This window comes from Pteronotus mesoamericanus, unplaced genomic scaffold (assembly GCF_021234165.1).
Source record: "Pteronotus mesoamericanus isolate MK-2021 breed Mesoamerican mustached bat unplaced genomic scaffold, CSHL_Meso_final contig_65, whole genome shotgun sequence".
Classification (NCBI taxonomy): Eukaryota; Metazoa; Chordata; class Mammalia; order Chiroptera; family Mormoopidae; genus Pteronotus; species Pteronotus mesoamericanus.
Genome location: NW_026555228.1, coordinates 13,103,861 through 13,118,034, shown reverse-complemented (window position 1 = coordinate 13,118,034; position 14,174 = coordinate 13,103,861). Strand labels below are relative to the sequence as shown.

General features: G+C 41.9%; 1 protein-coding gene across 2 annotated transcripts in view; it reads right to left on the bottom strand.

The window, feature by feature from the left end:
• Positions 1–10,782, bottom strand: part of PDK3 (pyruvate dehydrogenase kinase 3) — a 55,288-nt gene extending 44,506 nt beyond the window's left edge. For both annotated transcript variants that reach the window (XM_054581166.1, XM_054581165.1), the window contains exon 1: positions 10,509–10,782. In XM_054581166.1, the coding sequence (XP_054437141.1) occupies positions 10,509–10,614 (106 nt within the window). In that variant the 5' untranslated portion in view covers positions 10,615–10,782. The remainder of the gene's footprint in view (positions 1–10,508) is intronic.
• Between the last annotated feature and the right edge of the window lie 3,392 nt (positions 10,783–14,174).

Here is a 14,174-nt window from a genome sequence, read left to right as displayed (position 1 = left end):
GTGAGAATTACAGCTACATCTTCCCACTGTTGTGTCTGCTAGATAGTGGTACACAAAAGGTGAGATGCCTTCACCTCCTAAAAAGAATAAGTTCTGGTTCACTTTGGAAGAGGTGGCCAAACCGTTGTCATCAGCTAGCTGATGGTTTGGGCAGTCTCTTCATTACTTGGGGTTTCTACTTTGCCACGTGTGAAACTGGGGAGTTTGGACAGATGATCTTTAAGCTCAAGTTCCCACTGAATGAATCTAAGGGGAGAAGAAGATTTTGATTTCTCCTACACCAACTTTGCATCATAATATACATCCTGGAACAACTCTGAAGAGCACCTAGACGAGTAAGCAGCCAAGAAAAGGACCTAGAAATCAAGAAAAAGTAGCATACACATTCACATTTGTTCTTCTATTTGTGTTTCCAATCCAGAAGGCCTCCAGGGACACTTTAGATAAAGGACAATTCGATTAACACCTCACACACTCCCAGAAACCACCCGTATTACAAAAACAAACAGAGACAGCAGGAAACCATGCACAACTCATAGGATTCATACATTCTGACATATAGCTCTTTGTTCATAGCTCTTCCTGGGCTTGGGCAAAAAGTCCCATCAGAAATAGCGAGAAATTCCAGAGGGATTTAAGTGATAAACCTGACCACGATAAAAAGCACTATAAATGATTGAGTGTATAAAAACTTACGCCGTGTGCTAAATAAAAAGGAAACCAACTTTTGGTGTTAAATGATGTAAACATATGGGCAAAAGCTGGAAGGCTGTCGCAAAAATAAAAATGGATGGAAGGATTAAAGGTGATTTTCTTTGCAAATACCTTTAATTGTGTACTTTGATAATTACTTTACCAAAGAATGGGACACAGTGGGAAACAACATTTACATAGCACAACAGCTCACTATACCAGATAGACAAGGAATTTCCGCACATGATTAAAACTCCAGGTTCCAGCTTCTAAATGGCTCATGGTCAAGGGTGCTTTACACACAACAAAATGCAGAAAATTAACCCACATGGGGGCAGGGACACAACTTTTAGCTTCTCCATTACCTATTACACAATTAAAACCCTAAAATCTCATTTTGGCAGGGCTATGGAGAAACTGGTACACTTAAAACTTTGGGGACAGCCTTGCAGATTAGAGCTATAAAATTCCTCAAGACTTTCACATGGTAATTCTGCTGGGGGCACACACCCTATAGGCAAACTGCCGATTACCTGGAAAAGTCTTAAGTATCTCAAAAGTCACACTCCTGACAGCCAAGGTTTACTGTTACTAGCCAAGGGGAGAAACAGAGCTTTATCATTGAAACGCAAATTAAGAGCAATCACTTCAAGCGTCTTTAACTGGGAATGGAATTCACTTAGACTAGAGGTCACAAACTTTCTGTAAAGGGCCAGATGGTAAACATTTTTGGTTTTGTGGACCAAACCATTACTGCGGCAACTACTCAACTACTGTTGTGGAGGGAAAGAAGCCACAGACAATAAGGAACAAATAGGCATGACTGTGTGTTTCAATAAAACTTTATTTACGAAAATATGTGTTTTCCAAACCCACAGAGTGTACCAAAGAGTGAACCCTAATGTAAACTCTGGGCTTCGGGCGGTGGGCTCATCAGTTGTAACAAATGTCCCACACTGGTGAAGGATGCCAAGAGTGGGGGAGGACATCGCTCGGCAGGGGAGTTATGTGGGAACTCCCTGTACTTTCTGCCAAATGTTGCTGTGAGCCTAGAACTGCTCTTAAAAATAAAGTCTATTAATTAAAAAAAAAAATGGGTGGCTGCCCTTCAGGCTATAGTTGACAACCTCTCTTAGACTGCCGGTATCCCTAAAACAAGAGGATTTGCTCAACTCTGAAATCAGATTATCATGGAAGTAAAACAATAGAAAGCACATACAACTGTTTTTAAGTAAAAGTGATGACATTGTCTGATTCCATCCGGTAACAAAACCAAGGTTTCCGAAATCTCGCCAACAGTCTAATCAATTTCCCAATGCCTAATGGGTGGAAACCACTCAGCCATCACTAGGTCAGTGTGTTTCTATCTCCCCTTCAAAAGCACACAAAACAAAGACATGGACGGAAGCCAGAGCCATGCACCTTTAGTGCCTGGAGCCTTATAAAACCAGGTTATGTTGAAATTCAGCCCTACCAGATCATCAAGGCCCAAAAGGCCAATTCTTTCTTTGTATTGAAATAGTGGTCAAGATGCGGCAAGCCACATTAGATATCTTTATTCTAAATGGAATTGTTCCCTTCCCCCTTAATTCTGAATACTTGGCTTCTGTCTCCTAACAGATTAGTCTAATTTTGGCAACTCCTCACAGCAGAAAAACTCTACTGCTTACAGAAAAGGTGTGTCTTGTGCGCATGCGTAAAGGTACAAAAGAAACACACCCGGAAGTAGAATGTGATTGTTTTTCCCTTTTCCTGACACAATGAAAACAAAAGAAAACAAAAGTACTTTTTATCTTCTTCAGAAACAAAATCATTGTTCTCTCCTGGCTTCAGGGAACATAATGACTTCAAAACCCAAGACGTTTCGAAGAGCTGTCATTTGGAATCAAAGTCAACCCTTCAGTAGGTATCAGAATCTTAAAATACTTTCTAAAGGAAAACAGAGGTGGCTGGGCCAATAGTAAAAATTTGGAAACTGGCTGCCGCCTTCTAATAGCTAAAGACTCAGAGGCTCACAGAACTAGTGTGATTCTCGTAGGAATCTTTCCTGTGGAAAGAGGACCGAGTTATCAGACAACCTGCTTGCTGGTGGTTTCATTTGGAAGATGCTATATTTAAATGTGGGGACATTACAGAAGTTTAAACTTATATAACAACTGATTCAAAGTGACAGAATATTTAATAACCTTTATATGAAGTCAGTAATTGCCATTTATGGAGCACCCACTCTGTGCAGAGAGCAAAACATCTGAGGAGGCTGTGACAGGCTACAAGCAAGCAAGGGCCCGCCCTCTGCAAGGAAACAGGTTTAGAAGAAAATAGCAGAAGCCAGGTGCAAATGCCTTTAACATGAAAAGTGCAGCTATGCAAAACACAAGTGCAAAGGAATTGGAAAATAAAACAAATAGAAGTAAGTCTGCAGAGAGGGATAAAAGTGATTAATGAAGGGATCAGAACTGGACAGGGCAAAACTGAATGATGAAAAGGACGTCTGAATGCAAATGTGAATCATTTCCTGTGAACTCACTCAAGATGCAGAAGGCCCTATTTTAATTTGTCGTAATATCCAAGTTCTCCTTTTCTTATATCACTAAGGGAACTTCTAATTCATAACAATTACTTAATAGAAAGACTTCAAACTTTCTGCAAGTATAACAAAGAACTACCATGTAAATTGGTAAACCTGAGAATAACAGGTTTTTATATTAAGAAATAAAATCAATAAATGTTTATTCTGAACATATTAAAATGTTATGTCCCTATTACTCCTAATAAAAATATATATACTATCTGAAGCCTCACTGTCCAATAGAAATATAATGCGAGCCACATGTAATTTTAAACTTCCTAGGAGCCATATTAACATAAAAAGAAACAGGTAGCCCTCCAGGTGTGGCTCAGTGGATTGAGTGCTGGCCTGCGAACTGAAGGGTTGGCAGTTTGAGTCCCAGGGCACATGCCTGGGTTGAAGGCCAGGTCCCCAGTAGGAGGCGCACGAGAGGCAACCACACATTGATGTTTCTCTCCCTTCCCTTCTCTAAAAATAAATAAATAAAATCTTTTTAAAAAGAGAAACAGGTAAAGTTTTTGACATTTTATTCATTCCAACATATCCAAAAGATAATTATTCCAACGTGGAATTAATACAAAAATATATTGACATATTATACTATTTTGAATATAAAAAGTCTATGAAATCCAGTGTATATTCTATACTTACATGCTCAATTCAAAGATAAATTTCTATCAGAAATAACTGACCTATTGATATAATTAGATTTCATCAATAGTTGAGGAAGATTCACATACTTGAATTGTTCCAAACACACTTAAAAGTTTTCCAATTAACTGATTTAAGTATCAGCTTTAAATTTAAATGACAATTAAATCAATTCCATTTCTCAGCCACACACCAGCCGCATTTCAGGAGCTCAGAAAGCTCAAGTGGCTGGTGCTGACCATAGTGGACAAAGAAGGCTAAAGAAATAAAGAAATAATTATAAAGACAATCACTGGAACCAAAAATTCAAACCTACTTATTGAAAGAAATATAATAAAGCAAATAAGATATACGATACAGTAGAAAATTGAGGTATTAAAAACAAAAGCAAAAGAAAATTATAGATGTTTATCATAACAGATGGCAGATCTGTCATAGCAATAATTATAAATTGGTTAAACTTAACTACATAAAAGAAAAGGTTTGATTCACAAAGCAAAACTTAACTTCAAGGTAATATTGAAAGCAAAGTAATTCTGAAAATAAAAGGATGGCAATGCTCTCCCAGAAAGTATAAACAAGAGGAAAATCAAGTTCTAGATCTCAATGTCAAATAAGGTCGAATCCAGGCCAGAAAGCATTAAACTAGTAAAAGGACAGCACTCTGTTGCTAAATGATACATCTCACAATGAGGACATGACAGTTAACAATATCTAAGCAGCAAACATAACATCAACAGGAGTAAAAGAGAAACCACAGGCAACATATGAAGAAATAGAATCATACTATTAGGAGACTTGACCTTCTTTCAGGCCATGACAGAGCAAGTAGATATAAAAAAGTAAAAGTAGAGAAAACTTAAATAACATAATTAATATGGTAGATTTGATATATCAAACTCTAACCTGAGAAGAGAGCTTAACCTTCCTTTTGCTGCCCAAAGAACATTCACAAGAAATGGCCAAATGTTGGACTACAAAGTAAACAATAAATTAAGTAATGATTCAGATAACATCCTCTGATCACAATGCAGCAGAACTAAACATAAATAAAATTAGGGCTACAAAACTGTAGCCCTACATACTGAAATAAACTACAAAGCAGAAAAGAAAGTCAAATGAACCAGAAACAAAAGTCCTAAGACTAATAAATGAATCCAATCACATAAACCGGCAATTTTCAACCTTTTTCATCTATGGCACACATAAACTAATTACTAAATTTCTGCAGCACACCAAAAAAATATATTTTTGCCAATCTGACAAAAAAATAGGTATAATTTTGATTCATTACCACCAGATGGCTATTGTTGTGTTGGCTGTTGTTATTTTTTTTATTTGACCATCTAAGAGAAAAGGGGTCAGTGCCCCTGACTAAATAGTCAGGTACTACATGTTTTAAAAATTTTTGTGTCACAACCGGTTGAAAATCGCTTATATAAACAACCATCTAATCTAATCAAGAAAAGGGAAAGAACAAATATAAAAGAAACAGGAAAGAGCCACAGAGAAAATTAAGGCTAAGAGACTACTGTCTCAGCTATGCAAATTCATGTTAAATCTCAATGACTAGGATAATTTTTCTAGAAAAATATATCAAAATGGACTCTAGAAGAAACAGAAAATCTATACAGATCAATACCAAAAGCTGTCGAAGAACGATAGCCTCCAAAACACACTAGGTTTAAAAGGTTTGATGGGGTATTCTAACAAATCTTTAAAGAACACATAATTTGAAGGATAAATTGGTGTTAATATAGAAAGTATTTTTTCAAAAACAAGCATGACATTGATAAGGAAATCTAACAGACTGCTCATGTGTGTCATACACACAACATCTATAGACAAACAGCATGTGGATAACAATATAATGAACACAAGAATTCATCATCCTATACTCTCTACTTCTGTGTATACTTAAAATTTTCCATAATAAAAAGCTAAAGTAGCCCTGGCTGATGTGGCTCAGTGGACTGAGCACTGGCCTGCAGACCTAAAAGTTGCCAGTTCGATTCCTAGTCAGGGCACATGCCTGGGCTGTGGGCCAGGTCCTCAGCTGGAGGCATGAGAGTGGCAACAGATTGCTGTTTCTCTCCCTCTCTTTCCCCCTCCTTTCCCCTCTCTCTAAAAATAAATAAGTAAAATCTTTTTTAGAAAAAACCTAAACAAATGTTTACTCAAGGAGAAAAAAATGCTCTCTACATACCATTTTTCACTTGTGCAAAGTTTGACAAAAATGTGGTGAATGTGTAAGAAAATAGGCCCACTCAAACTTCTAGTGAGGATAAACAGACAACCTCTATGGAAAGCACATTAACAATGTTTATCAAAATTTCATGCCCTGGCTGGTATGGCTCAGTGGACTGAGTGCCAGCCTGCGAAGCAAGGGGTCCCCGGTTGGATTCCCAATCTAGGGCACATGCCTGGGCTAGGGGCTGAGTCCCCAGTAGGGGGCGCGTGAGAGGCAACCACACATTGATGTTTCTCTCCCTTTCTCCTATCTTCCCCCTCTCTCTAAAAATAAATAAAATCTTTTTTAAAAAATTTCAAATGTACGTGCCCTCTGATGTAGTAATCCTATGCTTAGGAATTTGTCATATATACTCATATATGTATGAAATGCACACAGTAATTCACTATGGCACTAGTTGCCATAGCAACAACTCAAAATGCCCTACTAGCCCTGAACAGGGAGTTAGCTAATGAATTATATAGCACGCTCATAGAATTAAATTCTCAGAAGCCATACAAAAGAAAAAAAGTTGGCCGATACAGCTAGGAAAAGCTCTCCAAGGCACTAAGTTTAAAAAGCAAGGAACAGACAAAAATATAAGCTGCTGTTGATGCAAAAACAGGGAGGCTAGTAAACAAAAGTTGGAAACTGACTTTTCTGTCAATGTCCTTTTGCACCTTTTGAATCTGGAACTATGTGGCTATAATCTCAGACCAAAAAGAAAATTTCACTTCTCAAAATTACATCCTTTAGAAGGTACTATTGCCATTATAAACTCATGGTCCATTTAGACCACTTGCTATTCTTGCTACCCTTCGCTGTGTGGAAGGCCATATTTCAAGTAAAGGTTGAGTTCAAGATACTGTTATCATTTTAAAGGGCATAGAGAGAGAAGGCACACAGATGAAAGGCAGACAGTACTCTAGATGCAGATCATCAAATGAATGGTTTTCAACCCTGGTTATGCTTTAGGGCCTGGGGAATCTTCTAAAAATGCCAATACCCAGCACCTCACCCTCAGACTATTTATATTAGAAGTTAGGGTGATTGGGCCCAGGCATGCAGACCACTGATCTAAATACTTTACAGCGGTGGTCCTCAACAGAGGGTGATTTTGCTCCCCCAGGGGACAGGGCACTGTCAGGAGACCTGTTTGGTTGTCACAACTTGGGGGGAGTAGTGTTACTACTGGCATCTCGTGGGTAGAGGCCAGGCATGCTACTTCAGTAGATGCACAGGACAGCACTCCTAGGACAGTGACTTGTCCCAAAATGTTAAGACTGCTGAGATTGAGGAATACTCCTTTAAAATATAAACACTGCTTCCTAAGATCATATAAGTTTCAACCAACATCACCCCAATACATTTGATTTAAAAAAATAAAAGCACTGCTTCTGAAGTAACAAGCAGTTTTAGTCTTCAGTCTTAAACAAGGAATACACTGGCATGATGAAGCTGTTCCAGTGGCCATAGGAACGACAATGTATTTGTTGACATGGTTCTAACGAATGCTGAAGCATAAAACTCTGTGTATATTCTTTGTTCCCTGTCCAGTTACTCTAGTCAAAAATTTATGTGCCGTTTGTGAAGTAGCCAGGGAGAAGGTCATAAAGTTCACAAAGTAGCAGTCTGTGAGTCAATGTGGTTCATGCATCTATTTCATTTGAGTCACTGGGTCTTTTAAAATATATTGAACTGGTGCCAATTCAGCTGCCTCTTCTGGAGCCGGCACATACTCAGGAGTCTGCCCCAGTCCCACCCTGCTGACTCATTTGCTCCTCGCTTCCTAGTCCTTGAAGAACTTGAGGTGGTCCCCCTCTGTAGTTTTCCCTAATCATACACTGGCAGAAAGCCTCTTTATTCTTCTTCTTTCTCATCGTAAAAATACCTCCACACCCATTAAATTATAAAACTCCCATATCACCTGCCAAAATGGAAGTTCTATGAGAAGCTAGAAGAACTAAGAGAAAGGTATTAGCTGAGATGGCCTTTGTGTGACAAACATCTTCTTCTAGTTCTCATCGAAGGTAGGCTTCCTGCCACCCAATTCATCTCTGGGTATTATTATAAACAAGCTTGTAGTTTCTAATTCCACTACAATTCTATATGGCTCTCCTGTGAGATTCCTTACAAGGAAAAGATTTCAATTACTATGCTTCTTCCATTATCCTGGAGTAGTATATCCCTCCACCCTCCCTAAACAGGTCAGAGGCCTTTTATGGGAAATGTCTATGAAAAGACTTGGTAATTTTCTTTTAAAAAGCTCATCCCTTTTCCTTTAAAATTACAATCAGAGAGTTTTGGAGCTGTGCTTTAGAGATTACCTGATATAATCCTCACGTTTTATTAATGAGGAAAGTGACCCAAGTGAGGTTCAGTCACTTAGCCAAGGCCACACTCTTGAGTTAGTGGCAGAGCATTTGTTTCCAGATACTAGTCCCATGGGTTTGCCACAATAACACTACCCTCCACTGCGGTTTTCCTACTCAAATATACTATCCTTGCCAAGACACCTATTAACATGGGTAGATACTAACTGCTATAGAAATAAATCAAGCGAAATTTCACCAGGTGATTAGAGCTATTGCTTTGACTTTCAGGGTGGAAGACAGGACTTGGAAATTCCTGGGTTCCTTTTTTTTAAAAAAAAAGATTTTATTTATTTTTAGAGAAGGGCTGGGAGAGAGAAAGGGAGGGAGAGAAACATTCGTGTGTGGTTGCATCTTATGCGCCCCTACTGGAGACCTGGCCTGCAACCCAGGCATGTGCCCTACACTGGGAATCAAACCGTTAACCCTGTGGTTTGCAGGCCAGTGCTCAATCCACTGAGCCACAGAAGCTAGGGCTGGATTCCTTTTGTTCTTTAGTGTGAATTAGCCTGACTCAGTTTACCCTAGTGAAAGGTTGATACCTTCGGAACCTTCTCTAAACCATAAATTAGAGATGGCAAACATGCTATTTATAGCAACAGTGACATTTTCTTTCTAAACTCTGAAGTCAGTAGCTGCCTCAAACCTCTGAAATTCTCACAAGTGGCCAGAGATGGTAGAGTAAAACTACTGGAAAGCTTTGGGGAGTGAAGTTTAAGATGCAGCTTTGATTTTCCTCATCATTCTCTGGCAAACTGATTTCTTAAAATTTAATCTGGTTTCAGCGTTACCCTATTCCTCTCTTCCTATTCCAACTTAAGCATGGACACCACATTCTGCATATTGAGTCTTCCTCGAGTGTTCTACTTTAGTTCTTCTAAAAACTAAACACTTCAGTTTTTCTCCACACTTTAGTTTCTCTGTCCACCTGAGACCATCCCTTGACATTTACATAAAATCCATGACATGAACAGACATAAATAATGGGTTGTTTTCCCTTGGGAGCTTAAAACATCTTTGCCGCTCTATTTTATTTTCCTTCAAGGATGCCGAGTTCCATTCTGATGCCTGGATGGGCACTTTGGGTTTACTTTCAGGTGTTTCATAACCAGCTCCCCCGCGTTCAGTAATTAGGAGTATTCGCTCAGCAGTTGAAAAAGCACCACTCTGGGGAAACACGATCCAATTAACATAAGGTGGTGGAATCTAGTCCCATCTCTGTTAGGCCTCAGGCAGGCTGGGCGCCAGGTCCTCTGTCCTCCCACCTCAATCCGTGGGAGCTGCCCACCAGTCCAGCCCACTCAACAGGGAAGAAGGTGAGTGGGACACAAAAGTTAAGGCGCAAGCAAAGGTGCTAGCTCCGAGGCCGGGGTTGTATGGAACCCTGCTCTTGCGCTAGGAGCCTACACGTCCCCTCGTCCCCAGCATCTAAGACGTAAGCAGCGCAGGCCTCTAACTATTTTAACATAACACTAAGGAGACAACGCAGTTCGAGTCCTGCAGCTCCGGCCACACTCGGCCACACTCGCCACACTCGAGCACCTTAAAGCAGAAAAGGAACAAAATGCGATTGCATAATTTATACGACCTCAAGGTGTTTCCAAACAGCTCTTAACCAACCAAAGAAAGGGTCTAAAAATAAAAATGTGAAAAAGCCACCCACATTCCGCTGGGAAGTTTTAAGGGCGGGGAGGGCTGTGTCAAGTAGATTTGAAGCTAAACATGCAGGTCTGGGGAGTCCCGCCCGGGATCAGGTTCTGTGTCTACGGGTAGGCCCCCGACCGGTACAGGTATAAGGCCTTGTCCCTGCGCGCCCCGAAATCAGAGCCCCCATGAGAGCTCCCGGACAGCCCGGAGCCCCGCCCGCGGTTCCCACGACTTTACCCTAAGGCTGCGGAGACCCGCGGCGGTGGAGGGCCCGGAAGACAGCGGCCCTGAGCCCCGGGGCCATGAGGACCGTGGCGACCGTGGGGCTCCGGGGGCCCACACTCACCGAAGTCCAGGAACTGCTTGATGGAGAGCGGCGATGGCGAGAAGCGCGAGTAGCGCTCAATCTGCTTGGGCACTGGCTGCTTCAGCAGCCACCGGAACAGCCGCATCCTCGCCGGGGCAGTGAACACACCAGCCGAGACGAGCAGACGGCCACAGAGGCTGGTGCAGCCGAGAGACGCGGATCAGGCACGTTCGCCAAGCGCGCACCCCGGCCTCCGCCTCAGCCTCGGCGCCGCGGGGCAGCCGCCGCCGCCGCAGCAGCAGCAGCAGCAGCAGCAGCAGCAGCAGCAGCAACGGGCAGCACCTCCCTGGCCCTGGCCAGCCGACCGCGGCTTCCCCAGGCCCCGCCCACAGGGGCGGAGCCGGCCGCTGCACGTACGCGGCGCCCGAGGGGAGCAGGAAGGGGGGTTGGCGGGAGCGAGAGGGGCGCGAGGGGCGCAAGGCTGCACGCGCGGGCCACTGATTGGCCGCCGCTGCCTTCGCTTTCTTTGTGGCGGGGCGCCGGTTCCTTCCTCTGTGGCTGAGGATCTCGGCCCAGCAGGCAAGTGCCACCACCCCGGGTCCCGCCCCCGACTAGGTCCTGGGGGCGGAAAGGTGGCGGACGTTCAGGGGGGCTGAGAGAAGGCCTGGAGCCACGTAAGAAATCTGATCTTACACGCCGCTCCAGGCCTCTCCCAACCGAAGGCAAGTCTTCCGGGAGGCCTTCCCTGGAGACTGGCTGTTGTGCTTCAAGGTGTTCCTTGACACTTAATTATAGTGGCTGTTTCATGCCCTCCGTCGTCGCCGCCGCCGCCACCTTTGGGCAGAACCAAATGAAACTGGTTCTGTTTCGTGCCCGCCCCTCACTATTGGTCAGAATTAATTGTAACGTCACTGACTCATTGTGTTGTGCCCCCTCAAGCCCCGCCCCTCCTCACCCTCCCACCCCCACTCTCGAGAACACCTTTGGACAGGATTGTTACGTCATTGATTCTGTTTCGTGGCCCGCCGCCCCAGTTCCCCAACCACCACCTCCTTCCACCTGGGCCAACACCTTTAGACAAGATTAACTGTTAAGTCATTGATTCTGTTTCACTACCACCACCATTGGACAGGATCAAATTTAAGGTCACTGACACTTTGTTTTGTGCCTCCCCCCATCACCACCCCCTGTGCACTCCCCCTAACACCATTGGAAGGGATTAATGGTAAGGTCACTGACTCTGTTTCCTGCTCCCACCCCCACTACCACCGGAAAGGATCAAATTTAAGGTCATTGGCACTATCTTTCATACCCCCGTATCACTGCCACCACCATAGGACAGCTCCCTGACTGTTTCTTGCTTCCCCACCACCAGCACCACTGCTTTGGGACAAAAAGTCTATGCTTACACTGTGTGTTGGTATTCTTTGTCTACATAAGAGTGAACTTGAGCCCAGAAATCAATATATGAAATCATTATTTCCTAATGGGAATGTATGAAGTACTGCCTGCTTTAACCATTTCTACCAAACCTTATTTTATTTTTCGCAATGTGTAAACACCAACTAAAATGAAAGGCAGGACGTTCTCTGAAGAAAGGTAAAACTCTAGCTAGAAACCACTTCTTCGCTCTGATGGGACTAGTTTTCTTAATGAATAAGATTATTGGTGTGTAGCTACTGGTACTTAGCTTTTGTGCGTTCAGTGTGTATGCATTCAATTCAGTTGCATCTCTAGCCTGAACTTAATGAACAGTAATACACACACTCAAAGAGAGCAATGCTTTTCCCCACTTCTAGACTTTCAAGTCATTTTGGTGGTGGTGCAGTATAGAGACTACCAGGCCCTTTCCATTCAAACCAAAGCCTAAAAGAGACATACTGACAACATCTTTAACCAGGAGCTCTGCAGGCACAGCTAAGCAATCCTGCTGGCGTGCCCACATGGGCAGACAGGAGACCTGTGGTCTGTGGTTCTGCAATGACTTTCTCAGATGCTACCTGAAGGCAGAGTGTACTTGGTGGTTATTGCAGGAGTCAGGGAGCAGGGAGGATTCAATATTGGTGAAGAGGCAGGTTTCCCCACCTTGAGCTACAAATGCTGCTGATCTTTCCGAGCCTGAAAATCACTTGTTTCATTCTTTCCTTTTCCACTAAACAAAGTGCTACTTCAAATCTATGTATTCTGTTGGTTTGATGACCTAAACTGTCAGGTGCATAGTTTTATTGATGATTGTCCAAGAGGTGGCAAATCTTAGAAGTTGGGAACAACATGAAAGAGCTTGGTATAAAGAAATTGGGCTGGTCCAGGGCTCACATGACCCTGTCCTAAGCTTGGTTCTGTCATTAACTAGCTGTATGACCTTTGACAGGTCACTTAGAGTTACTGTGTCCCAGTTACTTCTTAGAGGAAGATATCCAATTTCTCTCCCTGGCATTTGTGACAATCAAATGAAATAAATCATATCTAATAAAAACACAAGATGTTGTACCTGTTTTATACAGCAACATGTATTTTTAGCTAATAGCGTTAATAGTTTTGTGTTAATTCAGGAGCTAAACCAGTGGGTTGATCTCAGTATAGGTTGTAGTTACAAGAGACAGATCTTGAAACGAATAGATCTCGATGAACTTTTTCTATTCCTGTACACACCAAGGTCTTTCTCAGGGGCCCCACTCCCAGTGGCTTTCAAAGTGAGATCTCTGGACCAGCAGCAGGAGAGTCACCTGGGAACTTGTTAGAAAGCAAATTCTTGGACCCTGTTCCAGACCTAATAAATCAGAAACTCTGGGGGTGAGGCCTGGCAAGCTATGGGGGTTTTAAAGATATAGCCCCAAATTCTTTAATATTCCTCCCCTCAAGAGATTTAGTAGTGCTAGCCTCTAACAAATACAGGACAGCCAGAGTGATGAGATCTCACTTCAAAGATTAGGTTATAAAACTTCAGTCCTACAATATACCTGACCAGTAATTCCTCAAAATAACAAAGTTCATTAAAAACAAGGAAAATCTGAAAAACTGCCACAGCCAAGAGAAGCCTGAGGAGACATGACAACTAAACATTAATTACTCTCCTGGATGAGATTCTGGAACAGCTATAAGGACATTAGGTAAAAACTAAGGAATTCTGAACAAAGGATGGACTTAGGACCAACTTTGCTTAATAATAGTGTATCAACATTTGTTCATGAATTGTAACAAGTGTACCAAGCTCATGCAAGTATGGGAACTTGCGTACCTTCTCCATTTTGCTGTAAATCTGAAACTGTTCTAAAAAAAGTCAGTCAATTTTACAATATGGTACTGACTATAGTAATCCTGTTGCATGTTGCATCCCCAGAACTTATTTATCTTTCAACTGGGAAGTTTGAAGTTTGCTAAGAGAGCAGATCTTAAAAGTTCTCATCACAAGGGAAAAATATTTATAATTATCTGAGTTGATGGATGTTAACTAAATTTATTGTGGTAGTCATTTCACAATATATACATATATCAAATCACCATGTTGTACACCCTGAACTTATATAATGTTACATGTCAATTATATCTCAATAAAATGGGAAAATATAAGTACCTTTTTCTACAAAATATAAAATAAAATATATTCAAATAATATAAATGAAAAAATAGGATATCAGCAGATACTTTATAACCATAGAATAGCTCCTAAACATTCAGAGGACAAGTATTTACAAAACTAATAAT